At 43.2% G+C, this 13,831-nt stretch overlaps 1 protein-coding gene across 10 annotated transcripts in view; it reads left to right on the forward strand.

Moving 5' to 3' along the window:
* The first annotated feature begins 2,734 nt into the window (after positions 1–2,734).
* Positions 2,735–13,831, forward strand: part of KCNC2 (potassium voltage-gated channel subfamily C member 2) — a 222,204-nt gene continuing 211,107 nt past the window's right edge. For 8 of the 10 annotated variants that reach the window (XM_084876301.1, XM_084876294.1, XM_084876298.1 and 5 more), the window contains exons 1-2: positions 2,735–3,176; positions 4,388–5,114. In XM_084876301.1, the coding sequence (XP_084732427.1) occupies positions 4,407–5,114 (708 nt within the window). In that variant the 5' untranslated portion in view covers positions 2,735–3,176; positions 4,388–4,406. Of the gene's footprint in view, positions 3,177–3,401; positions 3,505–3,669; positions 3,741–4,387; positions 5,115–13,831 lie in introns of those variants that run through there. The other 2 variants (XM_084876297.1, XM_084876296.1) reach the window with 2 other exon arrangements.

Here is a 13,831-nt window from a genome sequence, read left to right on the forward strand (position 1 = left end):
CCGAGGCTTGCCTAAGCCTCGGGCCGGCCCTGGGTGGCAGGGGGGCTGAGGGGACTGGGGACTCCAAAATCAGGTGCATGGCTATCGTCCTGGTGGGACTGAGGGGACTGGGCACCACCATCTTGTGGCTGTGGATGCCGCCATCTTTTAGGACATGGCAGTCAATTAGCATATTCCCTCCTTATTGGTTGTGAGCGTGTCATCTTTGTGATGGTGTGAGGGTCAATTAGCATATTCCCTCTTTATTAGACAGGATGTGAATATATCTTCCATTTAAATTAAAAAGGAGTAATTTATGTAAAGCATTTTGCACAGAGTAAGAACTCAGTAAATGTTATCTATTATTATAAATGCTTCTGCTAGTATATTTACTTTTGGTAGTTTATTTTAAAGCAAACCATATGACTTTATCCCTACTGAATTTATAACATTAAGCTATATAAGGAATCATATAGACAATATGAAGATGCATGTTAGAATTTGAATATAATTTTTCTTTGTAAAATTTCAGGCAATTGAAATGAACTATTACTGTTACTTTTAGAAATTCCTCAGTGATTGATGATAATAAAAAACTAGAATCACTCCCTCAGTATTTATACACATTTTTGTATGTTAGTAAAGGAAATTTATATTTTCACTAAGCTGCTCCTTAGTTTATTGCACTGCACCAGCACAGCCAAGGGTTTGCTGAGCCTGAGGGAGAGCTGGTGAAGGATGAAGAAAAGACAAAGAGAATAAGCTGGATCTAGGTGGATCTTCTGTGCCTGGCTGAGGCCACAGAATAGATCCAGACTGCAAGCTGATGGTTTATTTTTTTAATTCAGAGGTAAACAAGGTAATTTACAATGTTCTTGTAAGTTTTACTTGTTTTGGCAGCTCTTGTTGCACCTCCCATAGCCCACTAGCTACCCAGGAAAGATCTAAGGAGCAGTCACAAGATCAAGCTTAATTATGCTTAGAGGACTGTGCCCTCCAAGCTGGGACTTGTTTGTAACTTTGCCAGCAGGTCAGTCTGAGGTTTAACCTTATAACCACTCCCTACTGTTTATTACTGCACATTCATTGTCATATTGTTAGTATATTTTTATAAAGGTATACATACCATATTTTCTTTTTTTTTCAAAAACATATTTTATTGTTTTGTTTTTTTTTACAGAGAGGAAGGGAGAGGGATAGAGAGTTAGAAACATTGATGAGAGAGAAACATCGATCAGCTGCCTCCTGCAGTCTCCCCATTGGGGATGTGCCCGCAACCAAGGTACATGCCCTTGACCAGAATTGAACCTGGGACCCTTGAATCCTCAGGCCCACCCTCTATCCCCTGAGCCAAACCGGTCACGGTATACATACCATATTTTCTTACATTAGTTTCCTACATATCATGAGCTTTTAAAAACCTTTAGTTCTTCACTTTGTTTAATTATTTACTGTCATAACAGATAGGTATATTTTTAGTAAATTGTTTATCTTTCACTGCCCACCTTGCAGTTCCCTATAATGCTAAAACTTTATCAGTAAGTCATAACTCTTGCTCTTTTCAGGTCATATTGTTAATATCAATAACTTTTTTAAACAAGCTTCCTTCTACTTACAACCTGGTGTTTTACCTACTCTGTGGACTTCAATCCTATCAAAGCATGCTGCCGAATAGGTGCTCACTTCTTCCTCCCCGCCCCCACTCCATCACACACAGTCACAGAAACACTTATATTTTGGTTGTGGTGAGATCTGACCAGGGTTTAATTGTCTCCCAGCCTCCCTATACCCTCCTCCAAAGAGAGATTCGGAAGTCCTAATCTCCAGCACTTCAGAACATGACCTTATTTGGAGAAAGGTTCTTTACAGAGATGGTTCAGGTTAAAATGAAGTCATTAAGGTGGGTTCTAATCACTAGGTCTAGTGCTTTCATATAAGGGGGAATGAGGACACAGAGCCAGCCTGCATAAAGAGAAAATGATGTGAAGAGACACAGGGAGGAGATGACCGTCTGCCAGCCAAGGAGAGAGTACTGCAATAGAGTCGTTTCTCAGAGCCCTCAGAAAATCCAAACCTGACAACACCTGTTGGCCTCCAGAACAGTGGGGTAATGTATTTCATTAGCAGTGTGTGATACTTTGTTATGGCAGCCCTAGCAAACCAATGCAATACTAATTTAAGAAGAGGAGAAATTGGCTAATTAGATCATTGCTTTGGTACTTCGATATCTGTCGCTTGTCTTTTCCGCTTCTGATAAAGAAACCCGTATTTTTACTTGCCAGAGCGTGTTTCTGGAATAAACTTTTTAAAAACTTGTTTTGTTTTATATAATCATGATGTGGTGCCTGGAGACCTACATTTGACAGGGGGAAAAAAAAAAGCAAGCTAGAGCTATGAATAAGACACTAGAAACCAGACCAGACTCACTTGTCACCTGTAAGTAGAGCTCTCTCTCCCATCAACAGTCATTAAGAAAAACAAAAAACAAAAAAACAAAAAAAGCAATTGGTTTTAGATTCTCTCTCACTTGAGGGAGGGGTGGGACGGTGGGAAGAGAAGGGGTGTGGAGAGCGGGGTGTCAGTAAGGTAGGCAGAAGCTCCAGAGAGGGTGGGTGGGGATAGAGCTTCATCAGAGAAAAATAGATGAGCCTGGTTGGTACAACATAGCTTCCCCAGACCCACCCACCTCCTACCCACCCTTCCCCAGCGCTGTGCTTGGCGGCGGCGGTAGCCGGCTAGCGGTGGGTTCGGAAGGGGCAGTTTCAGCAGCAGCTGATTGCAGAGAAGAGCCAACATCTGCAGGTTCAGGCTGACTTCACCTCCCGGGGGGTGAGCCTGACCTGCCCGGCCAGCTCCGCAGCAACCCCGGCCCGGCGACCTGCCCGCGCGCGGCGGGGGCGCGGGGCGCCGGGGGGACCCGCCCTGAGCTCCATGGTGCGCCCGGCCGCGCGCGATGCCGGCTCCGGGCGCCGGGGCCGGCGCGGGGCGAGCCCGCCGCTCGCACCCTGAAGGCGAGGAGCGCGGCGGGGTGCCGCCCGGGGCCGTCTCCCCGCGGCCTGAGCCCGGAAAACGCCAACAAGTAGTTTCTGGTGGGAGACGGGTGGCGCGGCTGGGCGGCGGGACTGAGCGCAGCCGCCCGGAGAGGCTCGTCCGCGCGGGAATCGGAGCAGAGCCACTTCTATCTCGGTCTCCTTAAGGTACCTGGGGCCGGGGTGGGGGGACCGGGGCGATCTGCCGGGAAGGGCAGGCTGCGCCCCGCAGGGACAGGGCTGTGGAAGCGCAGCCCCGGGGAGAGGCGCGGGCCGGAGGGAGCGGGGACGCGGCGGCCCCAGGGGGGTGTGCCTCCGGCGGCGCTGCCCTCCGCCTCGCCCCTCCTCGAAAGCAGCCCTCCACCCCCATCCCCGAGGCGCTGGTTTTCCTAGGGAAAGGGGGATGGGGTGGGATGCACGGATCACTGGTCTCAGGAATGGATCCTAATGAGTCTTTTCCTTCCCCCGGAGCCGGAATGTGAGGAACAACAATAAGGTGACTAGGACATTGGATGGGGAAATTGGTCAGAGGTCTCCTTGGGGAAAGGCGGCAGCATCGGGGAGGAGGGGTGGGGGTGGATTTTATTTTGTTTTTTATTTTTTGCTCTGACTTGTGCGTTCAGGCTTTTGTGCCTGGTCCGCGAGGGAAAGTGGAGGTGAAGCTGGAACAGGTCGCCCAGAGGGCACGCCCTGCGCGCCCGGGAGCCGCGCGCCAGCCACCGGGGCCCGAGGGTGCGCCTGCCGGCCAGGGGCTGGGGGTGGTGGTGGGGGGGGGCGGGAGGGGCTCGGCGGAGTGGGGGGCTCCCAGCCAACCCTGCCAAGTTGCATCAGCAGAGAGAACTCCCCGCCCAAGGGGATTGTTTCCAGGCTAGGGGAGGGGGAGAGGTTAGGAGAGTCAAACCGAGGGACCCGGGCTGGGGTGCCCGGGAGAGGAGAAAAGGGCAGGAGGGGAGGAGGAAGGGGAGGCAGAGCTCAGGGCTGGGGCAGGGAGAACAGGGCCCGGGAGCAGGTCACCCGAGAGAGAGGACCCAGGGGAGGCAGGGTGAGCAGTGGAAGGTGAAGGAGCAGAGGGAGGAAGGTGTGAAGCAGGGGCAAGGGTGTCCTGGAAGGTCAAGGGAGACTCCGACTGCTCCCTTCTCTGGAATCCCAGGGAGGGTGTGAGTGAGGCTTGAGAGGGGACAGACGGGGCGCTGACCCCCCGTCCCCCCATCCCCACCCCCATCTTTCAAGGGAGGGTCGTCTGCCCGCTGCCCATCTGCCCGCCCTGCATCGTGGCGCCCTGGGGCTGGGAGTGGGGCTGGGGGTGGGGGCCGCGGTGCAGCTCTGCCGGCCCGGGTCCCTAACTTGGCTGTGTTCGCCCCCCCTCCCGCCCCTTCCAGTCATGTCTGAACCACAGAGATGGGCAAGATCGAGAGCAACGAGAGGGTGATCCTCAATGTCGGGGGCACCCGGCACGAGACCTACCGCAGCACCCTGAAGACCCTGCCCGGCACCCGCCTGGCGCTGCTCGCCGCCTCCGAGCCCCAGGGCGACTGCTCGACGGCGGCGGGCGACCCGCTGCAGCCCGCGCCCCCGCCGCGCTCCCCGCCGCCGCTGCCCCGGCCCCCGCCGTCCCCGGGGCCCCGCGGCTGCTCCGAGGGCGGCGCCGGCCGCTGCAGCTCCCGCGGCGGCGGCAAAGGCGGGGACCGCCCCGGGGGCGAGCACCCCGGCGGCGGCTGCGAGTTCTTCTTCGACCGGCACCCCGGCGTCTTCGCCTACGTGCTCAACTACTACCGCACCGGCAAGCTGCACTGCCCCGCCGACGTGTGCGGGCCGCTGTTCGAGGAGGAGCTAGCCTTCTGGGGCATCGACGAGACGGACGTGGAGCCCTGCTGCTGGATGACCTACCGGCAGCACCGCGACGCCGAGGAGGCGCTGGACATCTTCGAGGCCCCCGACCTCATGGGCGGCGACCCGGCCGACGAGGAGGAGCTGGCGGCCAAGCGGCTAGGCATCGAGGAGGCCACGGGCCTGGGCGGCCCCGAAGGCAAGTCCGGCCGCTGGAGGAGGCTGCAGCCCCGCATGTGGGCGCTCTTCGAGGACCCCTACTCCTCCAGAGCCGCCAGGGTAAGGCCAGAACCGCCCCTTCCCTTCCCTGCTCCTCCAGCACCTCCAGCTCCTCCAAACTCCTTCCCACTTGGGGTTCATTTACACCCAGGGCCCTGGAGGGGCGTGGGAGAGGGGAGAAATAGAGGCCCCTCTGCAGAAAGGGGAGCTCAGCGCCCCCCCCCCCCCACCTCAGTTCCCCTTTATCTCCTTCTTCTCAACCCAAACTCTGAGATTTGCTTTGGCAGCTGGGACCGGAAGGGCATATGTCCAGTCCTCTGTGCACGTCTGTCTGGAACCTAGTCTGGAAACACCGGTATCAGACTTCATCTGGAGTTTGTTTTGTTGTTTGTGTTTTCTTGACCCTTTTGCTCCAACTTTTCCTTTAGTTCCGATGTCTCTTTGGGCCTCCTGGTCCCCAGGATTTGACACTTTCAGTGAGGCCCGTCGCCACTGAAGAGCGGAGGAACTCATGGGAGCAGAGGCTGCAGTTAGGGGTCTGATCTGAGGATAGAGTGGCTGGTGTTGGGGAGAGAGTACTCGGGGTTCACTTTGTGGGGTCTCCCTTCTCCTGCTGGTTGGGGGGCCACGGCTTTCCAAGGAGGAAGGAGGCTGGGCGTGCTGGTCCCAGTGAGGGGACCCGAGAGCCCACCTGCGGCACTGAGTTTTGGAGGCAGGTGTCTTTCCCTCTGGGCTATATCTATGTTTATTTTACAGGTGGAACTTGTATTAGTCACTCCAGGGATCTAAGTTTCATCCTATTTTCTAAATCTGGGTTATTTGGATTGTAGTGAACTTTTATTTTACTCTTTAGATTGCGATCCCACCCTTACTTTTTCTTTTCAAGTGTCTAGCTTGAGTGACAGCTTGAAGTTGGTCCTTGACATTCCCAATTAATTCTTCAAAATCCCATGAAGGGCCTATAAAAGTAACCAGTGATGGTTTCTCCAGTTTAAAGGAAACAAAAGAAATATAAATAACCAGAAATTACATAGTATGTGAGTGGTTTTTAATTATATGTGAGGACAGAATACTGTATTTTGTTATATCTTTGCAACTGCAAGTGTCTGCTTTGCTTCTGACGCCCAGAAAAGACACCCCCCTGGGCATAATGGGGATCCTTCCAGCTTCGCCTTGGCTCTGTTCTTATTGTTTATTGTCTTTGCACGTTAGAAGTCTTTGTCTCTGAGATACTGTGCAGCTGTCTCTCTACCAACTTGTCAGATGTGCTTCTGATACCACGTTAGAAGTCTGAAGAAATGTTTTGTTTTCAGTGTGAAAAAGTATATAAAAGTATGTAAAATACTGCTACTCTATTGGATCTGGAATTTAAAAGCATGCATAAATTCTAGTAGGCCCACATTTTCATATTTGAATATTGAATTCAAAACTTCAACTCTGAAACCTTCCTTCTAAGATCATTCTATAGATTCAACAAAAGTTGGCATTCAGAAGAAACAACTGCATATTTATTTAAATTAAATCATAGACTCATGACCATAACATCTGTGTCTCCTCCTCTCCCCCTCCCCTCCCTACCTACCCAGCTCTCTCCACTTGGTGGCTAAAAAGATCATCTGAATTTGTTTTTAGACTCATCATGTGCTATAAAAAAGACAGAATATTTATTGTCTTTCTCACATGAGCATATAATACATTTAATACCTTTTATTGTAAGGCAAATTGCATAGCAAAAACTTAAATAAGAATGTGTTCAATTGTAATTATTGCTTTGGAAATTGATTCAATTGATTATTGGTCAAAGGATAGACCCTTAACTTGAAAATAGTTTTTAAAAAATCTAAAATTTCATATTAATCAGAATTTGGCTTGCATCCATTTCAGGTGAGGAAAGAACACAGATTAGCAATTAACACAAGGTCAAAGAGCCTTTAGAAGCAGAATTAGCTAAGAATTGTAGACATGGAACATTTCTTTGAGATCACCTTGTGAAGACCGTTCAGATGTAGAGGAGGAATATGGAGACTGCAGATGCTAAGTAGTGGCCAAGGTCAGACAGCAAGTTAACAAAGGCAGAACCAAAATTATCTGGAGGTCTCATGACATCCTCTCCAGGCCCTTCCACCACAGCCACTGATTGTAACTGACTGGTTTGTGAAATCTCTGCAGCCTGTGTTGCTCTTGAGAGTTAATGCAGCATAAGATATTCACTAGCATTTTAACTCTGAAAGGTCATCTGTGACTTTTTAAATATATGTATTCCCATACTTTGGCTGGTAGAAATTTTGCCCTGCACCACCCAACATTTGAGAAAAAAAAATGGGGATTATGATAGTGAATTCATCATTTTTAATTACAAAAATATTCACTTTATTAGCATTTCAAATGTTTTATTTCTATAATTTTAGTTCTTAAAACTTCTAAAATTTGAATTTCTAGATCTGAAATTGGATTTAGAATTTCATCTGTTTATTTTTGTGGGTCATTTTTTCCCCCTCTCCTCAAACTACAAAGAACAAAACAAACAAAAGCAAGAGGGAAATGACCTAACTACTGGAAGTATTTGCGAATTTTAAATGTAACATTTAATTAAAAATTATAGTAAGGTAGGGACAATTTTAGTCAAAAATTAGGTTAAAGAAGGAAAATACAGTATATTCTTATTCTGTAAACATTGCCCCAGTTAAAAGATTTAGTAGCCAAATATATCTTGTTCATAAAATATTATAGTCAGTAATTAAAATTTTTAGAACATTTATTTATTCAATGCATATTGATAATACAGTCACTGTAGGCCAGAAACTGTGCAACATACAATCCTTTACCCTCAATAGGCTCCGCATTTTATTTATAATTTAATATTTCCAAAAGATAATATCTATTAAATTTTTTAAAAAATACAACAAAATAACAACAAAAAAATTCTAAAGATATTAAAAAGTTGTTTTGTTTTTTTTTAAAAACAGCTCAATGGAAATTTTGCCTGACATATGTCTGAAAATATTCTATTTAGAAATGATTATCTTAGCATATTGTTAGTTTTTATTTTATTATAAAAATGTTAGGCTGTTTTAATCTCCATTGCTGTGCCTTCAAAGTGACTTACAGACTGTCTATTTGTAATATTATTGGAGAAGATGTTGCAGGCTGTACTTACACTAAACAACTGGATTTTTGGAGGTATGGTCAAGTATCTTCATCCCTTTCATATTAATTAAAAGTCATGGCCAACCATATAACGATGCAAATCCAACCTTCAGAGCCCTGAAAAGAAACTGCTATAACAGTCTGGTGTGATTGCATTTGCTTTCTCAGCCTCTAAGTGTCTTTTGACCTTTTCCAGGCCACTATTTTAAAGTTCACATGCTTATAGTCTCAGAATTGAGCATTGGATAGGACCAGAGAATACCTAATTCATTAAAAGAACCTAGTAATTGCATTAGTCAATTGTATTTTCAGTAGTAAATGTGTTCACAAACTAGATGATCTACACATTAGGTTGGGCTTCAGGCATGCCAAAAAAGAATGTATTAGTAGTTGGACAGATTAGGTATCTTTGTGTGTGTGTGTGTGTGTGTGTGTGTGTGTGTGTAATATTTTACGAAGAATTCATTTGCAAATTTGAATTAACAAAACTAATTAAGAGATTAATTAAAGAACTTATATGCATGTATGCAAAAGCCATAGACACAGACAATAGTGTGGTGAAAGCCTGGGGCAGGGGAGGGGGTAGTGTAGGCTGAAAGAGGTGGGGGGGGGGGAAGGGGGACATGGTAATACTTTCAACAATGAAGATTTTTAAAAAAGAGACAAGGAAATTTTTTTCTTGTCAAGAAACACATTTTTCAAAGTAACTGAAAACAAGGAAATGTGTGGGTTTATATAAAAAACTCAGACCAACCTTTCCCAATTGAAAAATGTATATCATAACTATTTATATTTATGACTCCAAATAAAGTAAATGCAGTTTTTAGATCTCATATTTTTGAACTTCTGAGTCATATATCCTTTTTTATTATGGCAACTTTAAAAATATGTCTAAGTAAAAATAGTAAAGGGCACTAAAGGACCGGTAAAAGGTAAACACAGATCTCTAGAGGGAAATATATAGTGGCAGCATGGTCTAAATGATAACCATCAATGTGTTATATAAACAATATAATTCTGCTTGAAGTATAAAGGCCTTTTCTTTTAGAAGATTAGTCAAGATTAAAAAAATATTGATTGATTTGAGAGAGAGAGGAAGGGAGAGAGATCATTAAGTTATTGTTCCACTTTATTTATGCATTCATTGGTTGTTTCTTGTATTTTTGTATGTGCCCTGACCAGGGATCAAACCCACAGCCTTGGTGTATCAGGAACCAGCTGAGTTACTGGCCAGGGCTGAGATTTTTTTTTTTTCTTTAATGACAGAATAGCACTGCTTTTCCTTCTCTTATAGGTTGAAAGATGGTAATTAATTGTAATATTCTGTAGTGAATATTTTTACAGAAAGATACTAAAATGGGAGTATTTGGGAGAGAAGAGATTAAGAGTGGAGAATATATGGAAACAGCATTGGAAAAATAGCCTGGACTGGGGTTTCTGGGACTTATGAATTAACCATGATTTTACCATTGGATGTGTGACTTTGGAGAATTCACTTCATCTTTCTCTGTCTTTATTTTCTTTGCCTTATTCGGGGAGTGGGCATCATGCTTTGGGCTACTAGATAGTAGCTAACTTCTTTCCAGGTCCAACCTTGTGAGGTTTGGAGGAAAAAGATATCTGGGGTTTAGTGGTGCAGGGACAACATGTCTGCACTGATTGTACTTACTATAAGGAGCATCACACTGATAAAGCAAACCAGCATTAGTTTTGTTTGTTTGTTTTTTGCATTTATAACTTTCTGCCCTTTTCCCACCCCTACAGCTGTTGGAAGCTACTGCTCTAGTTACCATAGAAACAGGTTAGCGCCTTGCTTCCTGTTTCCATTGAAAACAGCTTTCTCTCCACCACATATTTGATCTCAGGAAATCTTTTGCTGTGGCTCCATCATGAAACCCATGAAGATGATGGGCTCTGTCATTTCCTAAGTCTCAGACTCAGTGCAGGTGTAAATCCACTTACCCACAAGGATAACTGATTAGAAAATCTCCGTTTTATTTCCATTTGAAAAGTGCCTCGGCAAAGACACCATCCTTTCCCCCTTCCTGTATCTTACACAGAAGGGAAAATCTTATTCACTTGAAGATTTACAGATATGCTTGACACATTTAAGTGTTTACAAAATAGTGTCAAATTATTCAGTTCTAGCTCTTTCATAACTCCCTTTCTCAGAATAAGCATAGAGAAGATAATACCGTCTAGCACAGTTCATAAGTTTATATTTTAATGTTCTCATTAATGAATAATATATATTATGTAGTACTCCATGTTTCTCATTTGAGAAAATAGTTTTTCTATTTCAGGATATGCATGTTCACATAAAAAGAAGTTATATTCATGGTTATAACAAAGATCTATACTCAGAGAATATGTTTATAAAGTTTTTATATGGATAAAAAAATGGAAGAGACATGTAGGAGTATGGCTTAGAGTTTTGATTAAGGACGTGTGTGTGTGTGTGTGTGTGTGTGTGTGTGTGTGTGTGTGTGTGTACATGCATGTATATTACATATATCCAAAATATATATACTGTTTGAATAGGATTGTTGACTGATTCATACAACAGACTTCTGGTGTTCATGAGACTAAGAGTTGGAAGGAAATTGACCATCATCTGGCATATGTATCTCAATTCACAGATAAGGCAGCTGCCTTGTTCATAGCTGTGACTGTGACAGTGGCAGCACTAGAACTTAGGTCTGATTTTTGATGCTCTTCCCATTCAATCTTGATTGCCTAGTCTGGACTGTTTTAACATTTGATACACACACTGTAGCCTGCAGGAAGCAGTGATCATATTAGGAATAGTTGGGGTAAAGCCTGCCCTCTTCCATGTTCTATTGTCCACCAGTAGCAGGGACTTGTCACTGCCTCAGGGATTCACTTTATTTCCAGCTCCCACTGCAGATGCGGCCTTCTGTTGCTGCTCCTCTACCAGTTCTACGTCTTATTGCTCTATTACCTTTAAAGCTCCACACTAACCTGCCTATGCCCTGATCTACTATTTTCCCCCCTTTGGCTCACAATCTCCATGAGAAGATCTACAGAAGCCTCAGCTTCCAAACTGAGCCATGTACGGGAGTCTTCAGGAGAGATTTAGATAATTAAGAAATCATATCTATATTCCCTTTACCTGTGTGTGTGTGTGTTTTGTGATATATTTTTTGACACTTGTTTGATTATGGTCTTTATAATTTTTTATATGCTATTTGGTTTAACCTAATGGTGATGGTTAATGTGTTTTATAGAGCATTTTCTTTTCACATGAAATTAATGTGATCAGGGAGGTTTTACATAAAGATAACTGATGAGTTAAAGGAGTGAAAGATGTTTGAAACTGTTAAGATCTGCAAATGAAACTGGATGTTGTGAGGTCAGTAAACAGAGGGCAGAAAAACTTTTCCTTGGACCTTTCTTAATTGGACAGTTAGCCAGAGTTTGTGTTTATTTCGCTGTGATGTGATGTAAGCAACATTATAAGCTTAGGGGTGTTTGAGAGGATGCATTTTATAGCAATCAAACAGAACGTAGGCCAAAGTGTTGCTGGTAATATCAGAAAAAAAAATAGTCTGTAATTGCTACAGTCACTTGACTGATCTTTTCTTCTGAAAGTTGAAAATGATAAAGACTCTGTGTCATCTGATATTTCCTCTGTGTTCCAAGTATTAAGAAAATTTTAGGCAGACTATCCAGTAGTATTTTCTTCATTTTCTGTGTGAAGACCCTGGTGGGTTCGCTGTCAGATCTTAGAGCAGTGCCTTTCTTTATGTATCTGACAACATTGGTGACATGCTTAAAAATTGGAGCAAAGGTCAGGTAGTTTTTCTTGACAGGTGTTTCTCTGATTTTGTCTCATCAATGGAATTTTGAGTTATCTCTACGGAGACAGAGCCAGAGATAAATTTATGTTATCTACTGGCTGCAGACTTTCTTACTTACACTGTGCCTATAATTTATAAGTTGTTCACTAAGTGATAAAACGCAAAGGATTATTTTAATAATATTGTTAATAAATTCAAACAGTATTGTTAGTTCTAAATTTTATACATGATTGTGAATTTTTAAGTAAAAACTATTTGGACCAATATAAAGTTATTAGTTGAGTAATTTGTTAGATTGGGTTTATGAAAAGGCCAGACATTTTTCAGAACATATGTAAAATTTGTGTCTATGTTTGCAAATTGTACAATAGAAATTCAGATACGTGGTTATATTTATTGAGTTAGGATAAAATGCTGTTTGCTGAAAGTGAATAATGTTTAATAATTAAATTGGAAACAACAGCAAAGTAATAATAGCAAAAATAAGCATTCTCACTCTTTTCACCTATTAACTTGTATAAAATGAATACAATTAACATTTAGGAAAATATAAACATACGGTTATAGTTTGATTTATTATTGAAATTACCCTGTTTTTCTCTTGGGGTGGGCAATTATGAAAAATATTAAAATACTCTTAATGAAACCTTAGGAAATTGAATGGGAAATGGACAGAATAGAGCCTTAACTGGCACTTTTCCACGCAAACAGAATCTTAAGTAGTAAGTAGCTTGTTTCTTTTTTTAAACTATTGAAAATTTATTATCTATCAGGCTTCAATGAACCTCTCTCATTCATATGAAATGATTAGTGGGCGCATTAAGTTGAACAATTCTCATATTTGTATCATGAAAGATAAACATTTGTGAGCTTATGCTTAATTCCTTGGTTCTTAATGGTGTTGACTGTGCTTTTATATTTAGAATACAATGTTAGAAATACAGAATTCAAATAAATGAAAATAAACATTTCAATGCGCCAGTAAGCTTCAATGATATTCAAAATTGATTCATCTTAGTGTCAAAATAGGGTTATATAATGGTTTCAACTTCTCCTGCGAGTCCATTGCTCAATTTTTAGCTGTGCATGCTATCAGTTCTTCAGGGTTTTTTTTTTTTTTTTTTAATTCAGTGATTGTGTTTAAAATCTATTTCTATTTATGTACCAGTCATTGATTTAACTCACCTCTGATATCCCTGCCTTAGATGGCTTCTTGGTAACATTTGTTTTTTAGAAAGAAATGTAATTGTCAGATCACTTGCCTTTGTGCTTCAGCGCTAGGTTCATCAACACCCTTTTGTATTTCCTCCATCCTGGCTTGCATTGATCGGTTGATATGTGTTGTCACCAGGCATTAGTGTATTTATTTCTTAGCTAAACAATCAGGGAGATAATCAAGCATCAAAGATAAAGTCTTTTAAATTCCCTTGAATCCCTCAACTGATAATTTATTGAACCTCAGCTTTTGGCTAGGACTACATTAGTATTGAGAGGGCAAGAGGGTTAAAATTTGGCATTTACCACCAAGAGACTTGTATTCTGCTGGAAAAGACCTGCACATCCTTAGTTATAATAGAATGCATTAAACACTATAATGAGATAAGGGTATAGTGTGGATCCACATAAGAGAGGAACCCACACTTCTATACAGAGGAGATAACATTTTAGTCAACTCCCAGAAGATAGTGTTTTCTAGCAATCCAGTAGAGGGTTGGCAGAGAATTCCATGCCATGTAATATAGGCCAGTAGAAGGGCCAGAAGGCAGGAGCAGACTTGAGAAGTAGAGGGTCTGAAACTGGGAATGAAGT

Source organism: Pipistrellus hanaki (assembly GCF_964339955.1).
Source record: "Pipistrellus hanaki genome assembly, chromosome: 3".
NCBI lineage: Eukaryota > Metazoa > Chordata > Mammalia > Chiroptera > Vespertilionidae > Pipistrellus > Pipistrellus hanaki.